This window comes from Bactrocera tryoni, chromosome 3, assembly GCF_016617805.1.
Source record: "Bactrocera tryoni isolate S06 chromosome 3, CSIRO_BtryS06_freeze2, whole genome shotgun sequence".
In the NCBI taxonomy this organism is placed as follows: Eukaryota; Metazoa; Arthropoda; class Insecta; order Diptera; family Tephritidae; genus Bactrocera; species Bactrocera tryoni.
In genome coordinates this window covers 27,685,118-27,704,655 of record NC_052501.1, presented here as the reverse complement: position 1 = coordinate 27,704,655, position 19,538 = coordinate 27,685,118, and the positions used below count along the sequence as shown (strand labels likewise).

At 40.4% G+C, this 19,538-nt stretch overlaps 2 protein-coding genes across 2 annotated transcripts; both read left to right on the top strand.

The window, feature by feature from the left end:
- The first annotated feature begins 61 nt into the window (after positions 1 to 61).
- On the top strand, positions 62 to 7,016 carry LOC120772030 (protein PTHB1). Its single transcript, XM_040100400.1, has 10 exons — positions 62 to 553; positions 621 to 989; positions 1,061 to 1,168; positions 1,238 to 1,371; positions 3,406 to 4,073; positions 4,137 to 4,402; positions 4,470 to 4,695; positions 4,804 to 4,970; positions 6,188 to 6,317; positions 6,398 to 7,016. The coding sequence occupies exons 1-10, from the start codon at positions 273 to 275 to the stop codon at positions 6,908 to 6,910; spliced, it is 2,862 nt and encodes a 953-aa protein (XP_039956334.1). The 5' UTR covers positions 62 to 272; the 3' UTR covers positions 6,911 to 7,016.
- Positions 7,017 to 12,519: 5,503 nt separating this feature from the next.
- On the top strand, positions 12,520 to 16,043 carry LOC120770035 (antigen 5 like allergen Cul n 1-like). The gene is made up of 3 exons (XM_040097150.1): positions 12,520 to 12,669; positions 15,251 to 15,645; positions 15,710 to 16,043. Exons 1-3 carry the CDS (start codon positions 12,520 to 12,522, stop codon positions 15,963 to 15,965), a joined length of 801 nt encoding a protein of 266 aa, XP_039953084.1. The 3' UTR covers positions 15,966 to 16,043.
- The last annotated feature ends 3,495 nt before the right edge of the window (positions 16,044 to 19,538 follow it).

The window sequence follows — 19,538 nt, the reverse complement described above, 5'->3', positions numbered from 1 at the left end:
ATTTCGACAAAGAAATTAAAAATGAACTACATACGTATATTCATGAAATGTTTCTTCTTATATTGCATACGACACATCACCCCCTAAACCAGACCAGCACATAAATGCCGGTCGCTGTTAACTCCAACAGCTGACGTCAGTTTGCCATAGCAACACACCTACGACGACGTAAACAAATCAACAAATGCCAGGCAATTTTCACAAGCTCAGCACATCCACTCGGACAGCTGTGACAGTTCACAACGCGTTATGCAAAACCAGTCAAGAACATCATGTCGCTCTTCAACGTTTGCAACTGGTGGCACACACAGTGCTCCGATCTGGAGGAGAACTACGACGTGGCCAGTTTGCTGTGCGCCCGCTTCGGACTCGATGACAGTGAAAAGGATTATGTGGTGGTCGGTTCGCATAGCGGCAATTTGAGCATTTTCAATCCGCGTCTGGAACAAAATCGACGCATCGAAGATGGCAATGCCTTTCGGCCGACCGATTTGTTGTTGGAGGTGAACTTAAAGCAGCCCATATTGGGCATATATGCGGGACGTTTCAGTGGGTGAGTGTCGTCACATTGAACAGATGCTTGAATTTTTGAATCTTTATGCGTTCTCTTATCTAAACAGTGGTCAAATGGCCGATGAGAAGCAGAATCAACTGGCCGTGCTGCATCCACGTTCGGTAGTCATATACAAGCTAAACGCGATTGGTGGCGTTGCTGAACATGGCGCGCAATTGCGTCTACAATCCTTAGCCGACTATAAGCTGAAGCGTGGCGCTTTAGCTTTAACGAAAGGCTCGTTTGGACGTGTCAAAGGACGTGAGTTCTTCTGCATTACACACTTGGATGGCACATTGACCTTTCACGAACAGGATGGCATTTTGTATGAGTGTCAATTGCCGGGCAATCGTGCGTTGCCAGTACCGGTGGTCTATTGTGAACGCACCGACAGTTTCTTTCGTTTTACAGCCGGTTGGAATTTAGAGTGCTTTACGTTAGTATAACTGTATATAGTGTTTGAGATAAGTTTTTGCATTTATTTTTTTTTCAAATCTCATTCCACAGCTATCAAGATCTTTCCCACTCCTCGCTCAATCGTGCCGAGTTCAAGCCGTCGTGGTCGGTGTGTATTGGTGAGGGTATTGTGGATATGTGTGTGGTACAGGCGAAGTCGTAAGTAATTGTAACGGCGCTCTATTACTAAGTATATAATATTGTAATTTTATTTTTCTAATTTAAAAGCAACTCCGCTTCGATTATGGTTTTGGGCGAGCGCAATTTTATTTCTCTAACTGATGATGGTCTTGTAGACTTCATACTGAAGTTGGATTATACACCAAGTTGCTTTTACTCGTTTGTCGTCGGCTATTACTGGGGTAATATATTATTTTGAAAATGATTTTACTTTTGCAGGGACAATCGTAAATATGTAGGGGTTGAAATAGTGGAGAAAATTGTAGCTGATTTGCGTGGTAGTCTATCTACCTTAGAATAATTTAGTATGTATAAAACTTCAGTAGATGATTCTTAGCTCAGGAATGCACTCCCAGTTCAGAGTATACATATGTATACATGAGGTAACAGGTTGCTGGTTTTAGCGCTCAGCCAAATATACTCAACTGCCTGGACAAGAGAATATGTGCTTAAGAGTTCTGTCGGACATTTTAAAAGTTATATGGTACTCTGACCTAAACTACAACTCAAAGTGTACAAAGAAAGAAGTTGTTATAGACTTTTTGTTGCTAAGAAAATATATCAATAATAGAGCTGGACAGTATAAATAATTATGAGAAAGCTCTCTGCTGCTGAGAGAGATTTTAAGACTCTAATGAAGTGTATCATCTATAGAGTCATAGTTTTCTCTTATGTCACCTGTCAAATAGCAGATATTGTCGTTAAATTGTTAACATATTACGGATTTATTCGTGGGAATATATTTAGCTAGAGCTTGTGCCTTCCTTGCTCATGTAGTGACCGAAACATTCTCCAGAAGATCTTCAGAAAGAGTTGGCTGTCAGTGGACTTTCAATACGGCAAGGGCCAGAGAAGAAGTTTCATTGTACCACCTCTTCGTCCAATTCTGAAAAGTGTGATCTCGTTAAATACTTATATCTATATACAGATGAGAACACAAAACAGCCACAAGAGAATTTTGGAAGTTCGTAAAATGAAGTTGTTCGAGATAGCAATCACTCCAAAGATATCAACTGAACATGTCATCTTATCATTCATCAATATTTGGCTATCAGAAAGCTCTGTGTAAAGTGGGTGCCGCACGAGCTCACTTTTCACCAAAAACAACGACGAGTTGATTCGGAGCACTGTCTGGAGTTGTTGAAGCGTAATAAACCCGAGTTTTGCGTTGATATGTGGCAGCGGAATCTAGTACTACAAATAACAAATAACCATATTTCGGGCCCCCGCGAAGTCGATCAATCTCAACCCATTTGGGCATGTTTCATCATGGATGCTGAATTTACCGACCGTTGTGCCAAATATACTTTCTGGTCAAGCACGATTTTGCCATCATTGATCTGCTCGTTTCATTCCTTATCTCGTCCATCGCACTTCTTGGACAGATGGGCAGCGACTCCTTCCCAATTGAGCGACCGAGCGTTCCAGGTGCATGAACTGAAATCGTAATCCTTAATACATTTGCAGTGGACTTTATCAAAAGGGGAGTCTGTCATCCGAAGCTGTTGTGTCCTTTTCATTGGAGGTTTTTTTTTTACACGGCAGTTCTCAAACGAATCGTGTTCACACTTTAGCTTGCCTTCAAACAGGGAGCTGCCAGTCATCTGTATTTACTGCACATGCTGAACCCACTCCAAAGCGTGAAAAGACGCAATAGTCGGCTGGCAAGGTTATGGCGTCTGTATTTTGAGATGTGGATGAAATAATTTTGATTGATTACCTTGAAAAAAGAAGGACCATCAATAGCGATAACGACATAACGTTATTGCACCGTTTGAAGAACGAAATCATTGAAAATGCTTTTGAAGAACAACTCAGTGAAAACGATGGTAAAAATCGATTAATTGGACTTCGAATTGGTTCCGCATCCACCGTATTCTGTAGATCGGACCCCCAGCGACTATGTTTTATACTATTTTCGTCGAAAGAAGAAGTGATCGGTGAAACTGGGTTCTAGACATATTGTACTGCAAAAATGGTATCGAAAATAATGAGAGGATCGCTATAATCAGTTTATCAACCTTGAAGGGAACCGGGGACTTTCCAATTGACCTGTTATGCATGTCTACATAGATAGGCTACAATTTTTATTAAAGTACCTTATTGACATTACGACCTTTTCGTAGGATTGAACTACTAACAATATCTAAACACTCAGTCCTAAAAAAATATTAATATTTATTTTATATATTATGTTAATTCCTTTCGCTTCAAAGAGCCCGGTGCACGTCTAATAACCGCTATCGCTTCCGACACGGGAAAACTCTTCATTTACGAGGGTGCTAACATCATTTGGGCTGCTCAATACAAAGACGACCCACCCGTCGCAATACAACGTTCCAATTTGTATGGATTACCTGGCGGTATTGTGGCACTCGGTGCCACAGGTCAATTGCGTATTGGCTATCTCGGCTCCGAACCATTTGTCTTCAAGGTGCCATCGGTCAATATGGAAGATCTGAGCTTTACCGAGGCGCATAAGGAGCTGCAACAGTTGGAGGAGGAAATCAAAGCGGCGGTCGATGTGACAGACCTGGAAGATATAGACAAACGTGCCGCTGAAGATGTGCGCGTACAGTTCACCATCAACACGGAGACTAGTGAAGATGCAGACGTACTGCTACTGGATGTACCAGCGCATGTAGCAGTTAAGGAGCTGCCCGCCTGTACGGGCATACTAAAGTTGAGATGCAAGATCGATTTGGCTGAGTTACAAGTTGTTTTCAACACAGCTGAGGGTGTACGTTGTAGCCAGGATACGCTTACATATGTGGACATGACGGCCGATCGGGTGGAGACATTGGAATTGGAGTTCTATGTGGACGATCTATTGCATGTGCATACGGCGCGTGTAGACGTGGTCGTTTCGTTCATTAGCGTCAAAGTGAGTAACAGTTTTGGTTGTAAGTGTATATTTAATTTTAAACTTTAACCCTCTCTACCTCAGGGTATACCACGCGTCTTGCAGCAGTCCGCCTATTTACCGTTGAGCATGTTCTATAAAACGCGCCAGCCACAGAAGTCCGCTGGCATAAAACTAACTTACAATATTATGTCGAATTCGTTGACACCCAAATTATCTACATTCTTTCCTGAATTCGTGACCTCGGAAAGCGATTCGCATGCGTTGGGTCTGCTTCTGCTCTGCCCTGGTGACGAGAAATGCGAGGAAATTGTGACTATTGTTCTAGCGAAGAACTCAAACCGTATAAGGTGAATATGCTCGCTGAATCTTTAAGGTCTACATATTTATTCCTTGCTTACTCTCTTTATCTAACAGAATACAATCAGATACTTTGGAAGCATTGCCAATGATATTGGAACGTATAATGCGAGTAGCTTTAGAGCATGCTCAAGACTCTATACCTTCGAAAGGAAAGCGCGTCAAAAATGCCATAAATTCCAAGGTGAAAACACTCATGGCCAATCCAGTGTTGCCCATTCATGCAATTTTAAGTAAAATTGATCTGCATCGTGAGACACAAGAGAATATACGCAAGCAAACGGTAAATCTCAACGAATAGTTTTAAGTGTCCGTAAAACGTACCTCAAGCTCTTCTAAAGTTTTCTTTATATGGCTTTGTGACTTTCCACCCTACTTTTCCTATTTACAGCTGGAGCTGGATAAACTTTTGCAGCAATTTAAGACTCTGCAACGTAAGCTGCAAGATCAGCCTGAAGATGAGTCGAAAGAAACCTTGGTCATGCAAATAGAGGAGAACTACGATCACTTGATTGCGGAAGGTGATAAGCTAATGGAAATACGAAAGTTGGAAAAGATGTGAGTACAGAAAGGATCTGTTTTACAGAAGATCGGAAAATTGGTGAATGTAGAGAATCTAAGTATCCTATTACTTCTATGGAAAACGGTCCCGTATTCCTCCTCTTGGTCATCTTTATTTCGTAGTTCTTTCTGCTGTTGTTGCAGTGTATTCATTTTATTCTAATTGGCCTCCGCTTCCAGCCGCTATCTCCGTACGTTATACGTTGTAACAGTTGCTCTTTATGAACCCTGTGGCTATTTATGCAAGCAGAAAGGCCACGCATGGGTTGACACAAGTCCATATGGGAGTTTATGTTCAGAGCCGGGTTCAATGCATGAATCCGGAGCTCGTCTCAACTGAACCTATACGACCAAAGAAATTATGGCGGCGTACATTGAACGTATTTGAAGATCTACCAGGACGGAAATGAGAACAATATTATGCTGCAAGCCATTTCGGTACGATGTCACTCTTACCTACTGAGGTGATAGAATATTGGAGTCACCAGCCCTTTGTCAAACTACTTCGTTTCGGGTTTCCAGTTCACCATAATCAGAATCTTACTGGCCTCGATTCTGATGGGCGCCTCGTCAGGGTATCTGTCGACTTCTGTGCACGTTTGGTGCTGACCGCTGTATTGTTCCCTCGTCGCTTTGTTGCCTCCGACTCGTGGGTAGGTTCTCCATCGGAGCAATCCCGTTGGGGGTTCTCGATGCTTATTTACACTACTTTCCTGCAGTTATTGGTCAGGCCTACGTATTACTATTCGCAGCTAACCTACTTAGCTTAGGTCGTCCACTATCCGCCAGCTGTGTCCCCGGTAGTAGCCCGAGCTAAGCAATACCTTATCTTTAGATTGGATCGCATTCAATGATATTTTAGTAGTGATATGAAACACGGAAAGCTGGCTCGGCTCCCATTTATTCATTCTGCCCACTCAATGAAGATAAGCTTTGTCTTTGTTTTATAAAAAAAGAGTACGCTTTTTTCCGGTATTGACCTAATTTCAGATTTAAATGGTAGACTACATTGGTACTCAGAGGTTTCAGAATAATTTTCAGAATTATGCTTGATTGGCAGGTTTCCTTTTACAATCTTTAGCGCCGTTCTCGGACTTACGAATCCAACCAATTTTATTCCAATGATCGCGATTGTAAATATATTTAGAACAATGGTCCGAAATCCTTCTTCGAAAGTCTTTTTTCTTTACATCCTTCGTTTCTCCTCTTTCCAGACAACGTTGTGATCTCACTTGCGCAATTTCCGTGGCCACCTCACTCATTGGCGCCCTACGCATGGAGGAGAAATTAGTGAATGTTATTTGCTCTGTACTTTGTACGCCGATCGAGGATTGGACGGAGCTGGTAAGTTAATCTGGATATACTATAATATCTTAACCTAAAAATCCTTTCGTACTTTCTTTGTCACCGTTTTTCTTTGTAAGAGTTGGGAGGAATCAATGTCACCCGGCATCGATATGCTCTATCATTATGGTCCCCTGAATCGTGTGAAGAATAGCGAGGGCATAAATGCTATCGAAACCAATGTGACGCATGAAAATTTCGATTATAATCGATTTAGACGCCATATACTCTCCATATTGGAACGCATACAACGCATTGCTAGTGCAGAAGAAGGGACTGCCGAGGAAACCGCGACAGCTGCCGCAGATGAGCGAACGCAGTCGAATGGAGTCGATATCAGTGGACTTAATGAATTGCTTGAAGTTCTGCCCAGTGAGCAGGGTTTAGCTAAAATCCGCATGGTAAGACGTAGTACATTGGAGGCGGTAGAGGATGATGAAGAAGAAGATGAGGATGATTTACGTAAAGTTGGCTATAAAAAGGAGTATGGTAATCAACAGAATAAGTCGGGTGAGAACTCGGATTGGGTGAATGAGGATTATGAGTTGCCGACGTCAGAAGAGTTATTCAGTGATTTGGGTATTTGGTGGTAGAGTTTACGACTATATTATTTTTGTTTTTACGTGGAGAGTTTGATGAGTCGTTGTAAATTAAAAAGATACATATAATAAAGAAATATTGCTGATATTGGTAGTCTTACGGGTAAGCAACAACTTATGTGTACCACGTAAGACAGGATAGTGGGTTCTACTCTCTTATTGAACAAGGTGACGAGCTGAGTCAATTTTGCCATGTTCGCCTATCTATAACTATGGGAGTGAAAGGAAAAAAACGAGCCGAAACCAAAGAAACCATGCCAAAGCCGCTCAAAAATCAGCGTGATGCTCATTGTTTTTTTGTTTTTGGAAATTCGTGGTTTGGTGTATCATGAGTTTGTTCCGGAAGGGCAGACGGTCAATAAGAAGTTCTAGTTGGCCATATTGTGGCTTTTGAGTGAGAACATCCGTCGAAAACGGCCGGAATTTTGGAAGGACAGTTCATGGATTATACACGATAATAATGCACCATCGCATCGAGCCACGATTGTGAACGAATTCGAAGCCAAAACCGCAATGAACGCCATCGATTAGCCACCGTATTCACTAGATTTGGCCGTGATTTTTTCTTGTTCTTAAAAATGAAATTGCCGCTGCGTGGAATCCGTTTTCAGTCGATCGTAGAGATGTGGTAAAACGAAATTCGCTGAAGAAACTGAGGGCCATCCCAAAAACTGTTTATGAAAAGTGAACTGAAGAGAAATGGAAAAGCCATTGGCATAAGTACAAGGGGCCTTCCAAAGTAAACAGGACTGGTGAGAATTTCATGACATTTCATGGAGTGGAAGTGAAGTTATTGCGTTTTAAGTGTTAGTATTTTTGTGTTATTGGTGCGACATAAATGACGATCAACATGTGGGCTAATCAAAATCCGTGATCACCGGAAATTCCATCGAAACTGTGCGTGGATTCAGCAAAAATCAGCGGAAATCATGATTGAAATTCATGGAAATGGAATTGCACATCTCCAAGATATCGATTTATCGCATTTTGACCGAATATTTGGGCTTAAGAAAGGTGTGTGCACGGTTTGCTCCGCACAAATTGACTGACGACCAAAAATTGCTCAGAATCCAACATTCGAAGGACATCAATAAAGAGGTCAAAGGTCAAAAAGAAATTGCTCAGAATCCAAAATTCGAAGGACATCATTAAAAAGGTCAAAAAGGACAAAATTGTTACACAATTTGGTTGAGTTTGCACCCGTTCACATTATTGATGGAAAAAGTTCGTTCTTTAAAAATATCACTGACCTATCACACTTCTCTCGTAATATATATAATATAATATCCCGCTTTCAATAAATAATATTTAATTATTTTGCGTTTCGTTTTCAAGTGTTTTGCAAAGTCGTTTGTACTCCAAAAAAGTAATTATTTATTTACATACATTCAAAGATACGTGTTTCTGATCTCGTACATCTACTTTTGTAATTAAATGTACATGAATTCTTTAATAAATCCTCATCTAATTGCTAATCAGTCGAATAGGTTTCAACCAAAAAAAAAGGCAAAAAATGCTACAAGCAAGGAGGTCTGAAGCGAGCGGCGTGCATCAACCCTGAAATCCGGTATTCACACAATAAGCAATAAACAATATTTATTAGATTCACAAATTAATAAATTTATATTTTGGATTTTAGCCCAAAATTATGACCATTTTCTAAACTCATAAAATTTAATTTTTGTTAAGCCAATTAAAATATTATTATTCACGAAACTGGTCTACTACCTTTTTTTGAAAACGATGCCAAGCTTTATTTAGAACACTTCTACTTCATTCTTTTAATAACGGGTGATTCAAGTAGAGCTACTTTTCCAATAGCCTCTTTTTGACACATTACGCGTGAGTCATGTCAAGCTGTCAAGTTATTTTTGTTCAGTATTGCTTGGCATTACATCATGGAAAAGACCGAATAGACCACGCAGCGAAGGAAATATAGCAGATGTAGCTCAGAGTGTTAACAAACGCCGTGGAGAATTGATTCGGCGTCGTTCGCAACAACTTGGACTGACGTATGGAACGACTTGACGTATTTTACGTCGAGATCTTAAATGGAATGCATATAAAATACGGCTTGTGCAAGAACTGAAGCCGCTCGACCTTCACAAGTGATATCGCTCCGCTCTATGAGCTCTTGAAAAGTTCAAAGAAGATTCTTCGTTTTTGAGCCAAATTTTGGTCATCGATGCGACCCATTTCTGGCTCAATGGGTATGTAAACAAGCAAAATTGCCGAATTTAGGGCGAAGGGTAATATGAAGAGATTCAAGAGCTGCCATTTCATCCAGAAAAAACAACGATTTGGTTTGTTTTGTGGGCCGGTGGCATCATCGGTCCATATATCTTCAAAAATGATGCCGGTGAGCACACAAGCGTCAATGGCGACCGTGATCACGACATCATAACCGACGATTTGATGCCTGAAATTGAAGCTTTTGATCTCGGTGACATTTGGTTTCAACATGACGCCACCACCACTTCTCACAAAACGCATCAATCAATGGATTTATTGAGATAACACTTTGATGAGCAGATTATTTCACGTTTTGGGCCGGTCGATTGGCCACCGAGATTGTTTGATATCACACCGTTAGACTTTTTTCTGTAGGGATATGTAAAGTCTAAAGTCTGCGCGAACTATCCTGCATCGATTTAGACCTTGGTGCAAAACCTCACGAGTGTCATTCGCCAATTACCAGTCGAAATTCTCGAACGAGTCATCGAAAATTGGACTAAACAGAAGGACCATCTGAGAGAAATCTGAATCTGAAAGAGATAATCTTCAAAAAATAAATGTCAAATAATGTTCTTTCGAATGATAATAAACATTACTCATTAAAGTTTCTATGTATATTCTTTAAAAAAGTTAGGAACCTCGAACCTCGAATTATATCTCTCTTTATTATTGTAGGTCAATAAGCCACGATTAGTTCGAGGTGTTCATGAAGCTTGAAATAAAGTTGATTCATTTGAGCTTAATTGCGAACATCAGGAGCCACTGAGGACAATTCTTAAATGTAAGAGCTTCACATGAAATTCATCAGCCTTTATGAAGTCCCAATAACAATATTTGTCAATAATGTGAGGACGGACACCACAAATTTGACGAGAAGCAAAAACTTGGCAATTCTTGTTATAGAAAGAAGAAGCTATTGAATATCATATAAAATATGTGTATAGCTTGTTTGTTTAAGAAAAATAATATATTTTTTTGAGAATCCTTAGCACCTAGAAATCTTCACTCTTTAAAAAAATAAATATTGATATGCGCATAATATTCATTTGTCACTCCAAAAACATGTTCCAACTGTTCTAAAAACCACAAGACAATTCTTATATTTTGTATTGAACTCAGATTTATATATAAGCCTTAAGGTTTGAAGAGCCTGAAACCGATTAAATTTTTGGTTATGCAGATTATTGTATCACCAAGTCAACCTTAAGTGTTTTTTCACAGCTTTCAAGAGTTGCGTGGCCTGGAAGGCGCTGAAGATTGGGTTCATTTTGGACACGACGGTGTAGATAGAAGTTGTATCATCCTCTCTTACTAAACATCTAAAGAGTATCCTAACTAAGTGCTTATTGAAATACATATAACCTTGGGAGAATATGGTTTGATTTACATACTTATGTTTAGTTAGCTCAGGATGGCGCATTGTCCATAATCGCTTCTGTTCCAACCAACTAATTCCTTTACTCTTATAGCAGAGCTTCCTGTTACTTTCCGTGTAAACACGTTTATGGGTAGCTGATGCAAGAGTATATCGATCGCATCAATCGGGCATGGCTTAAAAGCTCCATAACGCCTGCATTGGCTGCTCTTTGTATTAAGTTTAGTTTCCTGATATTATAGTGAGTCAGCAATCATGACCTCCAAACCAGTGCACCGAATGTCGGGATTGGGCTGAAGACTTCCGTATACATCCACATAACTATATTTGGTTTAAGGCTTCAGTTCCTGCTAAGTATTATTTTGCAGCTGTAATAAGCCATACACGTTTTATATATTAAATTTTCAATGTTAATTTTCCAATTCAGTTTGGTATCGATTTTAATCCGCTAGACGCCTCTCTCGACGAACAAAAGCTAAACTCTATAAGTCGCTCATAATTCCCGTCCTGCTATACGGCGCAGAGGCTTGGGCGATGACAGCAACCGATGAGTCGACGTTACGAGTTATGGTGCTTTGCGCATTGGCCACGGCGAATATCCCATTCGATGGAACGATGAGCTGTACGAGATATATAGTTCAGCGAATTAAAAGGCAGCGGCTACGCTGGCTAGGTCATGTTGTCCGGATGGATGAAAACACTCCAGCTCTGAAAGTATTCGACGCAGTACCCGCCGGGGGAGGCAGAGGAAGAGGAAGACCTCCACTCCGTTAGAAGGACCAAGTGGAGAAGGACCTGGCTTCGCTTGGAATATCCAACTGGCGCCACGTAGTGAAAAGAAGAAACGACTGGCGCGCTGTTATTAACTCGGCTATAATCGCGTAAGCGCTGTCTACGCCAATTAAGGAGAAGAAGAAGAATGCGGTTGATCGGATCTATTCGAACCTGTCACTGAGACCGCGGTTTCGAAGTTGATAGACCAATCATCTTCTTCTTCTTTTTTTACTAGCGTAGATACCGCTTACGCAGTTATAGGCGAGATAACAGCAGCGCCCCATTCGTTTCTTCTTTTCGCTAAAATCTTACATTGAATAAAAAAAATCGGGAATACTATTTGAATACTGGCCTTAAACTGCGTGAGGAAAACAAAATCTTGAATAATCGCCAATGAAATTCGACATTCTTACCCGTTTCTCACAGTGTATGTGTCAGCACATATGTACATAGTGCCATAAGGCGATTAAGAACATATGTGCTAATTTTAATAATCTGGTCAACAACGGTTAATTAACAAACACACATTTATATTGAGGAAATGCTGTCACATTTATCGAGTTGACTGATTGCGTTCGCGGAGCAATAAGAAAAACCGGTTTATTCGAACAAAAAAAAATAACAAAAACAATAACAATGCATATGACAATAAAAAGCGTGTTTAAAGGGTAACAACGTCAAATAAATAACATTTGATGAGATGAAGAAATCAAAAAATCTGTCAAACAGGGCTAAAGGTCTTTTTCGTTTACTCATAAAGCAAAGAAAAATCGACAAAAAATGGTGTAAAAAATTTTTACGATTATTGTAAAAAGTATATTTTGGGAAAAAATGCGCTCACCTGCCATAAAACACGTGAGAACACAGAGGAGCACTGAAAATGTAAGTGAGTAAGTGTGCGTGTGTGGATTTTCTGTTGCCAAGCCAAGCCAAGCGTTGCGTTTTGAGAAAGGATTTTTTGTCTTTCGCTTTTGTATGTGTTTGTCATGACGCAATGCCAAAAACTTACGGCAGGTTTTCGAAAGAAAATCACACACAAAAAAATTGTAACCACAGCTCAGAGTCGTAAATTCCATTAACGGTCCAAACGCACTCGCATTTTTCGTTATCACTTTACTTATTTGAGTATAAATGTCAAAGCAGCGCACGAATTTCATTCAATAAGTCACCGGACATCTTCTTCAGTATTACATTTGCACTTTCATCTTCATTTTCCACAATGTTTTCGGCATCCACAAATTTGCTTTACTTCGGCTCATTACTCCTGGCGATCTCTGCGGTTTCTTCGTATGGACAGCGAAAACTGGACTGGTGCGACCCGGCACTTTGTCCGAATGGCAAGTGGCATGTGGCGTGCGATCATAATGGCGTAAGTACAACAAGGACAGGTGTTAAAAAAGTGATTAAGAGAGTATTTTTGAAACTGTTGCGTTGGAAAACTGGACACTAGACATTCACGGAAATAGAAGGGACAAAAAATTTATAAATTTGCTAAAAAAAATTTGGTGTAACGAAAATGTCTTTAAAATCCAGTGGATTGGACTATAGTGGAAAATATTTTAAGGAAAGGACATTCTTTGGAATTTATTTTTTGAAGATTATCTCTTTAAAATGTTGGGCGCGGCTGCGTCTCAAATGGTCCATCAGTTTAGTCCAATTTTCGATGATTCGTTCAAGCATTTCGACTGGTAACTGGCGAATGATACATGTGATGTTTTACTCCAAAGCCTCAATAGGGATTGTCCGCATAGACTTTAACCTGACATATACAGGAAAAAGTGTTCTCTGAATAAATCTATTATTAATGAGATGTGTGGGAAGTGGTGTCGTCTTGTTGAAACGAAATGTCGCCGAGATCACGAGATTCAATTTCACCAGACCGTTGTTTTTTCTGTATGAAATTGCAGCTCTTGAATCTCTTCAGATTTCTTTTCGTCCCAAATGCGGCAATTTTGCTTGTTTGCATAACCATTGAGCCAGGAATGGGCTTTATCGCTGTACAAAATTTGGCTCGAAAACGTCGAATCTTCTTGGATAACTGAACTCTCAAACGAACTGATCAAATTAAGATTAATATCTTCATAAAATATATCTTTTCTTTACTAAGTTAATTCGACTTGAAGGTCAAACAACGTGGCAAGTAAGAATATTAGGCTAGGTGAGGCTGGTAGGTTGAAGCGCCACGCATAGACCATTTTTGGCCTTAGCAATGCCGGATGGAGTCTCATCAGAAGTAGTCAACCTTCAGGATGCTAACGCTTGACGCGAATTTCAATAGATTCTGCGGTCACACTTTTAATACCTCTTTCAGGATTTCATGCCGTGGGGGCTTCAATTGCTTGAAGCGTTGCTACAACGTTCTTAAAAGAAGATATCTCTACTTGAAATAAACTTCTGTGGTCCGGGAGCTTTAAGATTGTCTTATGCCTAGTTTCGGATAATATATTTCAGTACCAACTCCATCCTGAATTTTCGAGTCATCCTCTCGAATCATTTACCGAATCTTCTTGATTGATAAATGGTCTCACGTAGTTGGTGCCTGCCAAACTTACATTACCCACCGAGAACCTTCGGATATAGGTTTTAAACGCAAATTCTCCTGCAGCCAGTATTCGTCCTGCCGATTTTGATGCGCAGTTTTCTTGGAAGCGGTCTAAAGTTGGCAGCTTTAGTAAGAAGATGATGCGTATGACCGTCTACCACACTGCAGCACCCTACAGCAGAATTGGTGTTACTATTGCTGTGTAGCATCAGTGCTTGAGAGAGGGAGAAAGCTCTCAAGTTGTGCTGATCGTCTGACTACATGCATATAAGGCATTGCTCACCTTTCTTACTCTTTCTTCCCCATTGTGCATTCAGAACAGTTTGCTGTTCAAGACCACTCCAAGGTTTTTGGTGCGGTTCTTAAGAGAGAGTTCTGTCGCGCTTAGCGAAAAAGATTCTAATTTGTATTTTCATTAAGTTCTCCGATAATAAGGAGAACCAAATTAGTATCAGAAGTACCGTCGAATTTCTGCCCTGAACTACTTTGATAAGATTTCAGAGAGAGCTGTAAGCACTTCTTTGAAATAGTTATAGCAAAGAAACGTAATTAGGCCAGAAAGATTAAATTCGTTAGTATAAGCGGATCCGCCACGTAAACAATGCCACCACATAGGAGAGACGTCTCATTTCATGGTGACCATGGCAAACGCATCAAGGATTACGATTTAAGGGAATGCACCTGGAAAGTCCGGTTCCATAATTGGAAAGAAGACGCTGCCCAGCTGTTTGACGTCTTCGTAAAAATAAGGCTGGCATCACCGCCGTTCAAGAAGTGCGATTGATGGGACAAGAACTGAGATGACTTTAACGCCAAAGTGGCCAAACAAGGCATATTTGGCACAATAGTCGGTAAATTCAGCATCCATGATGAAACACTCCCAAATGAATTGAGGCTGATCGACTTTGCCGGGGCCCGAAATTTGGTCATCGGTAGTACTAGATTCCATCAGAGGAAATTCACCAAGCTACCTGGCTACTGTCCTGCTTTTTAGGCAAGCTCAGGAGGTCTATAAATGTCGGCTTTTTGTCTCATCTCTATTTACTTGAAGTCACATTGATATTTTGGAAAAAGTGTCCGAAAAATTTTCGATAAGGGAAGAATCTGTCTTCCTATAGCTGGAGACTTCTAGAACTCCTTTGGGTGATTTAAAGATCTAAAAGCTAGCATTTAATAGCAGATTTTTAAGCATAATTATGAGCACCTTATCTAAGAGTTAAAAGAGAGTATTCCATAAAAAAGAAGTTATCCCCAGCACCCAAAGCTTATCAAGCCGCTTACAACAAAGAGCCCGTTCATTCAACAAAATTAAGCCGTTAACTTTCAGTAAAAGAACAAAATAACAATATTTTCTCTCAAATGACTAACAATTACATTTATAAATTCTCTTCATTTTCACTCATTCCAGCGCTTCGGCGATAACTGCCCCGAAGATGCTTTACTCTACGATCTGCGTTCATATCGTGAGCACATACTGCACGAACACAATAAGCGACGCAATTTCGTAGCGCTCGGCCAACTGCCCGGCTATTATCCAGCTGCGCGTATGGCAACCATGGTGTGGGACGAAGAACTCGCCTATCTCGCGTCGTTGAATATAAAAATGTGTTATGTAGAGCATGACGACTGCAACAACTCCTATCGTTTTCCAACTGTGGGACAAAATCTCTCCGGCGTCGATCGGCGACGCGACTTGGACGCCAGTGTAACCGATATAATGGCAATGTCAATGGGTTTGTGGTTCGGTGAATACCCGCTCATCGATAGCAACTACATAAGGTCTTTCCGCGTATCATCGAATTTGTGAGTTGAAGAATTTAACAAATAATATGTATTTTTGTATAAACGAAATGCAATTTGATTGCAGTGAGAAGTATGGTCACTTTGCGGAAATGATGATCGATCGCAACACGCATGTCGGCTGCGCCATGTCGCGTTACACACACCCCACCTACCCGTTCCTCTACATCTACAATACGGCTTGCAATTATGCCAGCAAGTATGCGCTGGAAACGCCTGTTTATCGTGTGGGCGAACCCGCATCGGAATGCGAAACCGGCCCCAATCCCAATTATCCAGGCCTCTGCTCGAAGCGCGAGAAATTTAATCCCAATTATGATTAATTACCTCTGTATGGCCAGCAAAACTGAAAAAAACATAACAAAAACAATACAAAGTACAAATGAAATCTCTGATTAATTGATGAATTGCTTTTCTTCTTCTGCTTAGCGTAAAAAATAATCAGTTATTCATATTTCCGTAAATAAACGTAAGGTGATCGCTCGTTAAGCTCACTTACTACCCAAATATTGCGAAAAACACAAACAATGCACCGCTACGAGGAAACAAACGACGACAAATAAACAATTAATGAATACAGAAATACTATATAAAAGTAAATTAAAGCACATAATCAATGGCATTCGCGCTAATTGTTGCTTCCGCTGCGCTCAACAGCTCGCGAAGTGAACGCGCATAAATTATTGATGCAATTTGCATATGAAAAATTACTCATACGCCCGCGCGTCCAACTCATTACGTAGCAGCCCCCTAGGAAAACCGTTATTATATATTTTTCAATGTGTTTTGACAAACGATATTTAGGTCTAGAAAAAAGTTTAATAAGCAGACACTATTGTGAAGTTACTCAAAGTATGATTTGCTGCCCGTAAGTAAGTTGGTTAGGTTAGGTCAGTTTAGTCTGGTAGCCCAATGAGTCACGCACAGACCTGTTTTGATCCTTTGCGATACCAGAAAGAGTTCCGTTACGGAATCCATGAGGAGTAGTCATTCGTTAGGATGCCTGCTGTTCACGCGAATTTTACAGACTCTGTGGCCTCACCATCGATATCTCTTCCAGTGTATCAAACCGTGGGGACCCCAGATGCTTACAGTGTAGTCTTGCCAATGCCGGACAGGTACGCAAGAGATGTTCCATTGTTTCCCTGGTGCATTGCTCTATACGTTTCCTGCAGTCTTCTCGATCTGTTAGCTCGATTCTGCGGGCTTGTGTCGCCAACAGACTGTGATCAGTTATTATTCTGATCATGTTCCTACAATATCTTCTATCGAATGCCAATAGGAATTTTGTGTACTTCCGAGCTATCGTTTTGCACATGATTTTTGTAGTTTTGCACCCAGGAAGTTGGTTCCATCGGGTTTTGATTTTCTTTATTATGCTTCTGTCCAGATCGTCGTATAGACAAAGTATGGGTTTCTCAATGTTGATCACGTTTTCGGGTGTTAGTCGTGCATTGTTTTTGGCAATCTCGTTCACTTTTTCGTTGCCCTCGATGCCCTCGATGCCTTTGTGACCTGGCACCCCAGAAAAGTGACTTTGCTTGCTTTTGGCAATGCTTTCCACTACTGCCCTGCCTCCAAGACACTTCTGGCCGATATGCGATACGAGGTTACTGCCTTGATTGCTGCTTGGCTGCCTACGTAGATGTTGACTCTGGAATTGTCTGCAGGTGCATTAGAGTAAGTTAGTAGGTCAGTGTAAATTTAATTTCTATCAGCATCTTGCTCTCTGAATATTCGTAAGATAGGGTATTTATAGTTGACCGTAGCCTTGAATCCACTTTCGGTGCTTCTTCATCTTCTTTTGGAATTGAGTGAGAGGTGAGAGAATATCGTAAATCATTAAAATATCAATAATATGTGCGTACCTAATTATACCATAAACACGGTATTGAAGGGAACGTAGGACACCATAAAAAGTATGTATAATGTTCAGCGTGACTCACTGAGTCGATTAAACTTGAATCACAGCGTCGCAGAGGCTGCACAAGGCGGTTTTTTCTTTACTCATATACTGACGAGGGATATGTGGTTGAGAAAGAGTCGTTGGAGAAGAGAGACATTGAGCTCCTACAGTGATGAATCGAGCTAGGATTGAAGGTAAAAGCTAAGAGATTTTCTATATCGGACCACTATAGAAGTTTTCAGGCAAAAGGGGCTGCGAAGGTGGCAGTAGACATACTGATACGAAATTCAGCCGCTTTCAAGGATGTGAGCATTCACTCCGTCAGTAGAGCAACAATACTAATGCTGAGTTCATTAACTGTGGTCTCAAGGAACGCATTAAGCGACTTAATTATGAGACTTGTTCAGGTATCTGTTCATATTGGATTCGCGTGAAACTGCAAAAGGAATTCGGAATGGGACCGTGCTGGATTCCCTGATCTGATTTTTTTGCCGTCGAGTTGAAAGTAGGAGATCCTTTGAACTATATGCTCTTGAAAAGTTCATCTTGCCGCAATAGTAAGAGTTTTTAAGGCGCCAAGTTGTTAAAGATGTATAGAGCAAGGTGAGGTGGAAACATTCAGGCACTTTCTTCTACAATGTCCAGCCTTCCCAAGACTGAGGATGAAACATCTCGGCAGCCTTAAATTTAACGCACCAGAAGGCATAGTCAACACTTAGACGCAACATTAACCGTCTCACAAACTTGTACTAGACTGAGAGTTTTGACGACTCGTAAGGGTCGCATGATCTAATATATAGGAATTTTAAATAACACTATGGACCGGCATTCTAAACTGTCTAAGTGAGATCCCTGTTGGGATCGGCAGCGTTTTGGGCCAGGTACAAACAAGAATTTATTAAAAGTACTTATTGGTTGAGGCCTTTTGAGGCCACTTACAGGAGATATTTCGTCTTGGCCTCCTTCACTACCAGTCCTATTTGCTTCGCTTCCTTATCCAGGCTGGCGAAAGCAGAACTAACATCTGCGTACGCCATCAGCTGTTTACTCTTATACAAGATTAACATAATCAAGAACCACACCACAAATAGTTGAAGAATTTCTGAAAAATAATTTTTTTACACCCAAGTTTAGTTATTTATATAGCCATGAGCAACTCGGCGCTATAATTTTTCATTTTGCTATCGAAAGTTTTTCCCTACAGGGTTGTTGTGCTCTCGCGCATTCGCCACACAATGTGACTGACCATTTGCGGTGAATATTATATGTATTTCTTGGTATTAAAATAACGTAATAATAACGTTGCTCCAAAGTGCAGTTAAAAATAAACATCTGCATGCCTGTATGTATGTGTGTGTGTTAATGCACTTAAGCTTAAGTTCTGTAATTAATTGATAATGATTAATTCACCCCACACTTCAAAGACTTAAATGGAATAATTCCTCAGGATTTATAGCAAATGTGCAAATATGCGTTTACGGGATAAGTGTTGAGTTAGTCACAGCCTTGCTCATAAATATAAGTACAATGCATTTGTTTGCATGTGTGTAATAAAATATATAATTTCAATTTGATTCATTACGTGTGAGTTATGTATTTGTCACTTCGTATGCACAGTTAGCAGCAGCGAAGCGAATTCGTGCATTTGGTCGCACGTGCTCATTGGAGCCGTGGGGGCAGTTAATTTATTTATCATATCTACTTTATTCACATTTCATTGTATTGTAATCAACACTAAGTGCCGCAATTAATAATGTCGAGGCAAAATTTCATGTAAACAGAAGCTTTACAATTGTCCAAGAAATTGACATAAATTTATTGTGTTTTCTTAGGCGTGTGTTGTTTACACATGTTTAATCGTAAGTCGGGATTGTATTGATTCATATTTAAATCAAATCAAACCCTTTATCTCAACTTCAGTAATATTAAGGTTTAGATCTCTAGACTTCCTTTTAGTTATAGCACTACATCGAGTCTCAAATAAGCTGGC

What these genes read in the sequence shown, in the direction of transcription:
- LOC120772030 (XM_040100400.1), top strand. Translation starts at nt 273, where the DNA reads ATGTCGCTCTTCAACGTTTGCAACTGGTGGCACACACAGTGCTCCGAT. An exon ending in AAGAACTCAAACCGTATAAG is followed by an intron (nt 4,403 to 4,469) that starts GTGAATATGCTC and finishes TTTATCTAACAG; the next exon opens with AATACAATCAGATACTTTGG. An exon ending in ATACGAAAGTTGGAAAAGAT is followed by an intron (nt 4,971 to 6,187) that starts GTGAGTACAGAA and finishes TCCTCTTTCCAG; the next exon opens with ACAACGTTGTGATCTCACTT.
- LOC120770035 (XM_040097150.1), top strand. Translation starts at nt 12,520, where the DNA reads ATGTTTTCGGCATCCACAAATTTGCTTTACTTCGGCTCATTACTCCTG. An exon ending in TGGCGTGCGATCATAATGGC is followed by an intron (nt 12,670 to 15,250) that starts GTAAGTACAACA and finishes CACTCATTCCAG; the next exon opens with CGCTTCGGCGATAACTGCCC. An exon ending in TTCCGCGTATCATCGAATTT is followed by an intron (nt 15,646 to 15,709) that starts GTGAGTTGAAGA and finishes ATTTGATTGCAG; the next exon opens with TGAGAAGTATGGTCACTTTG.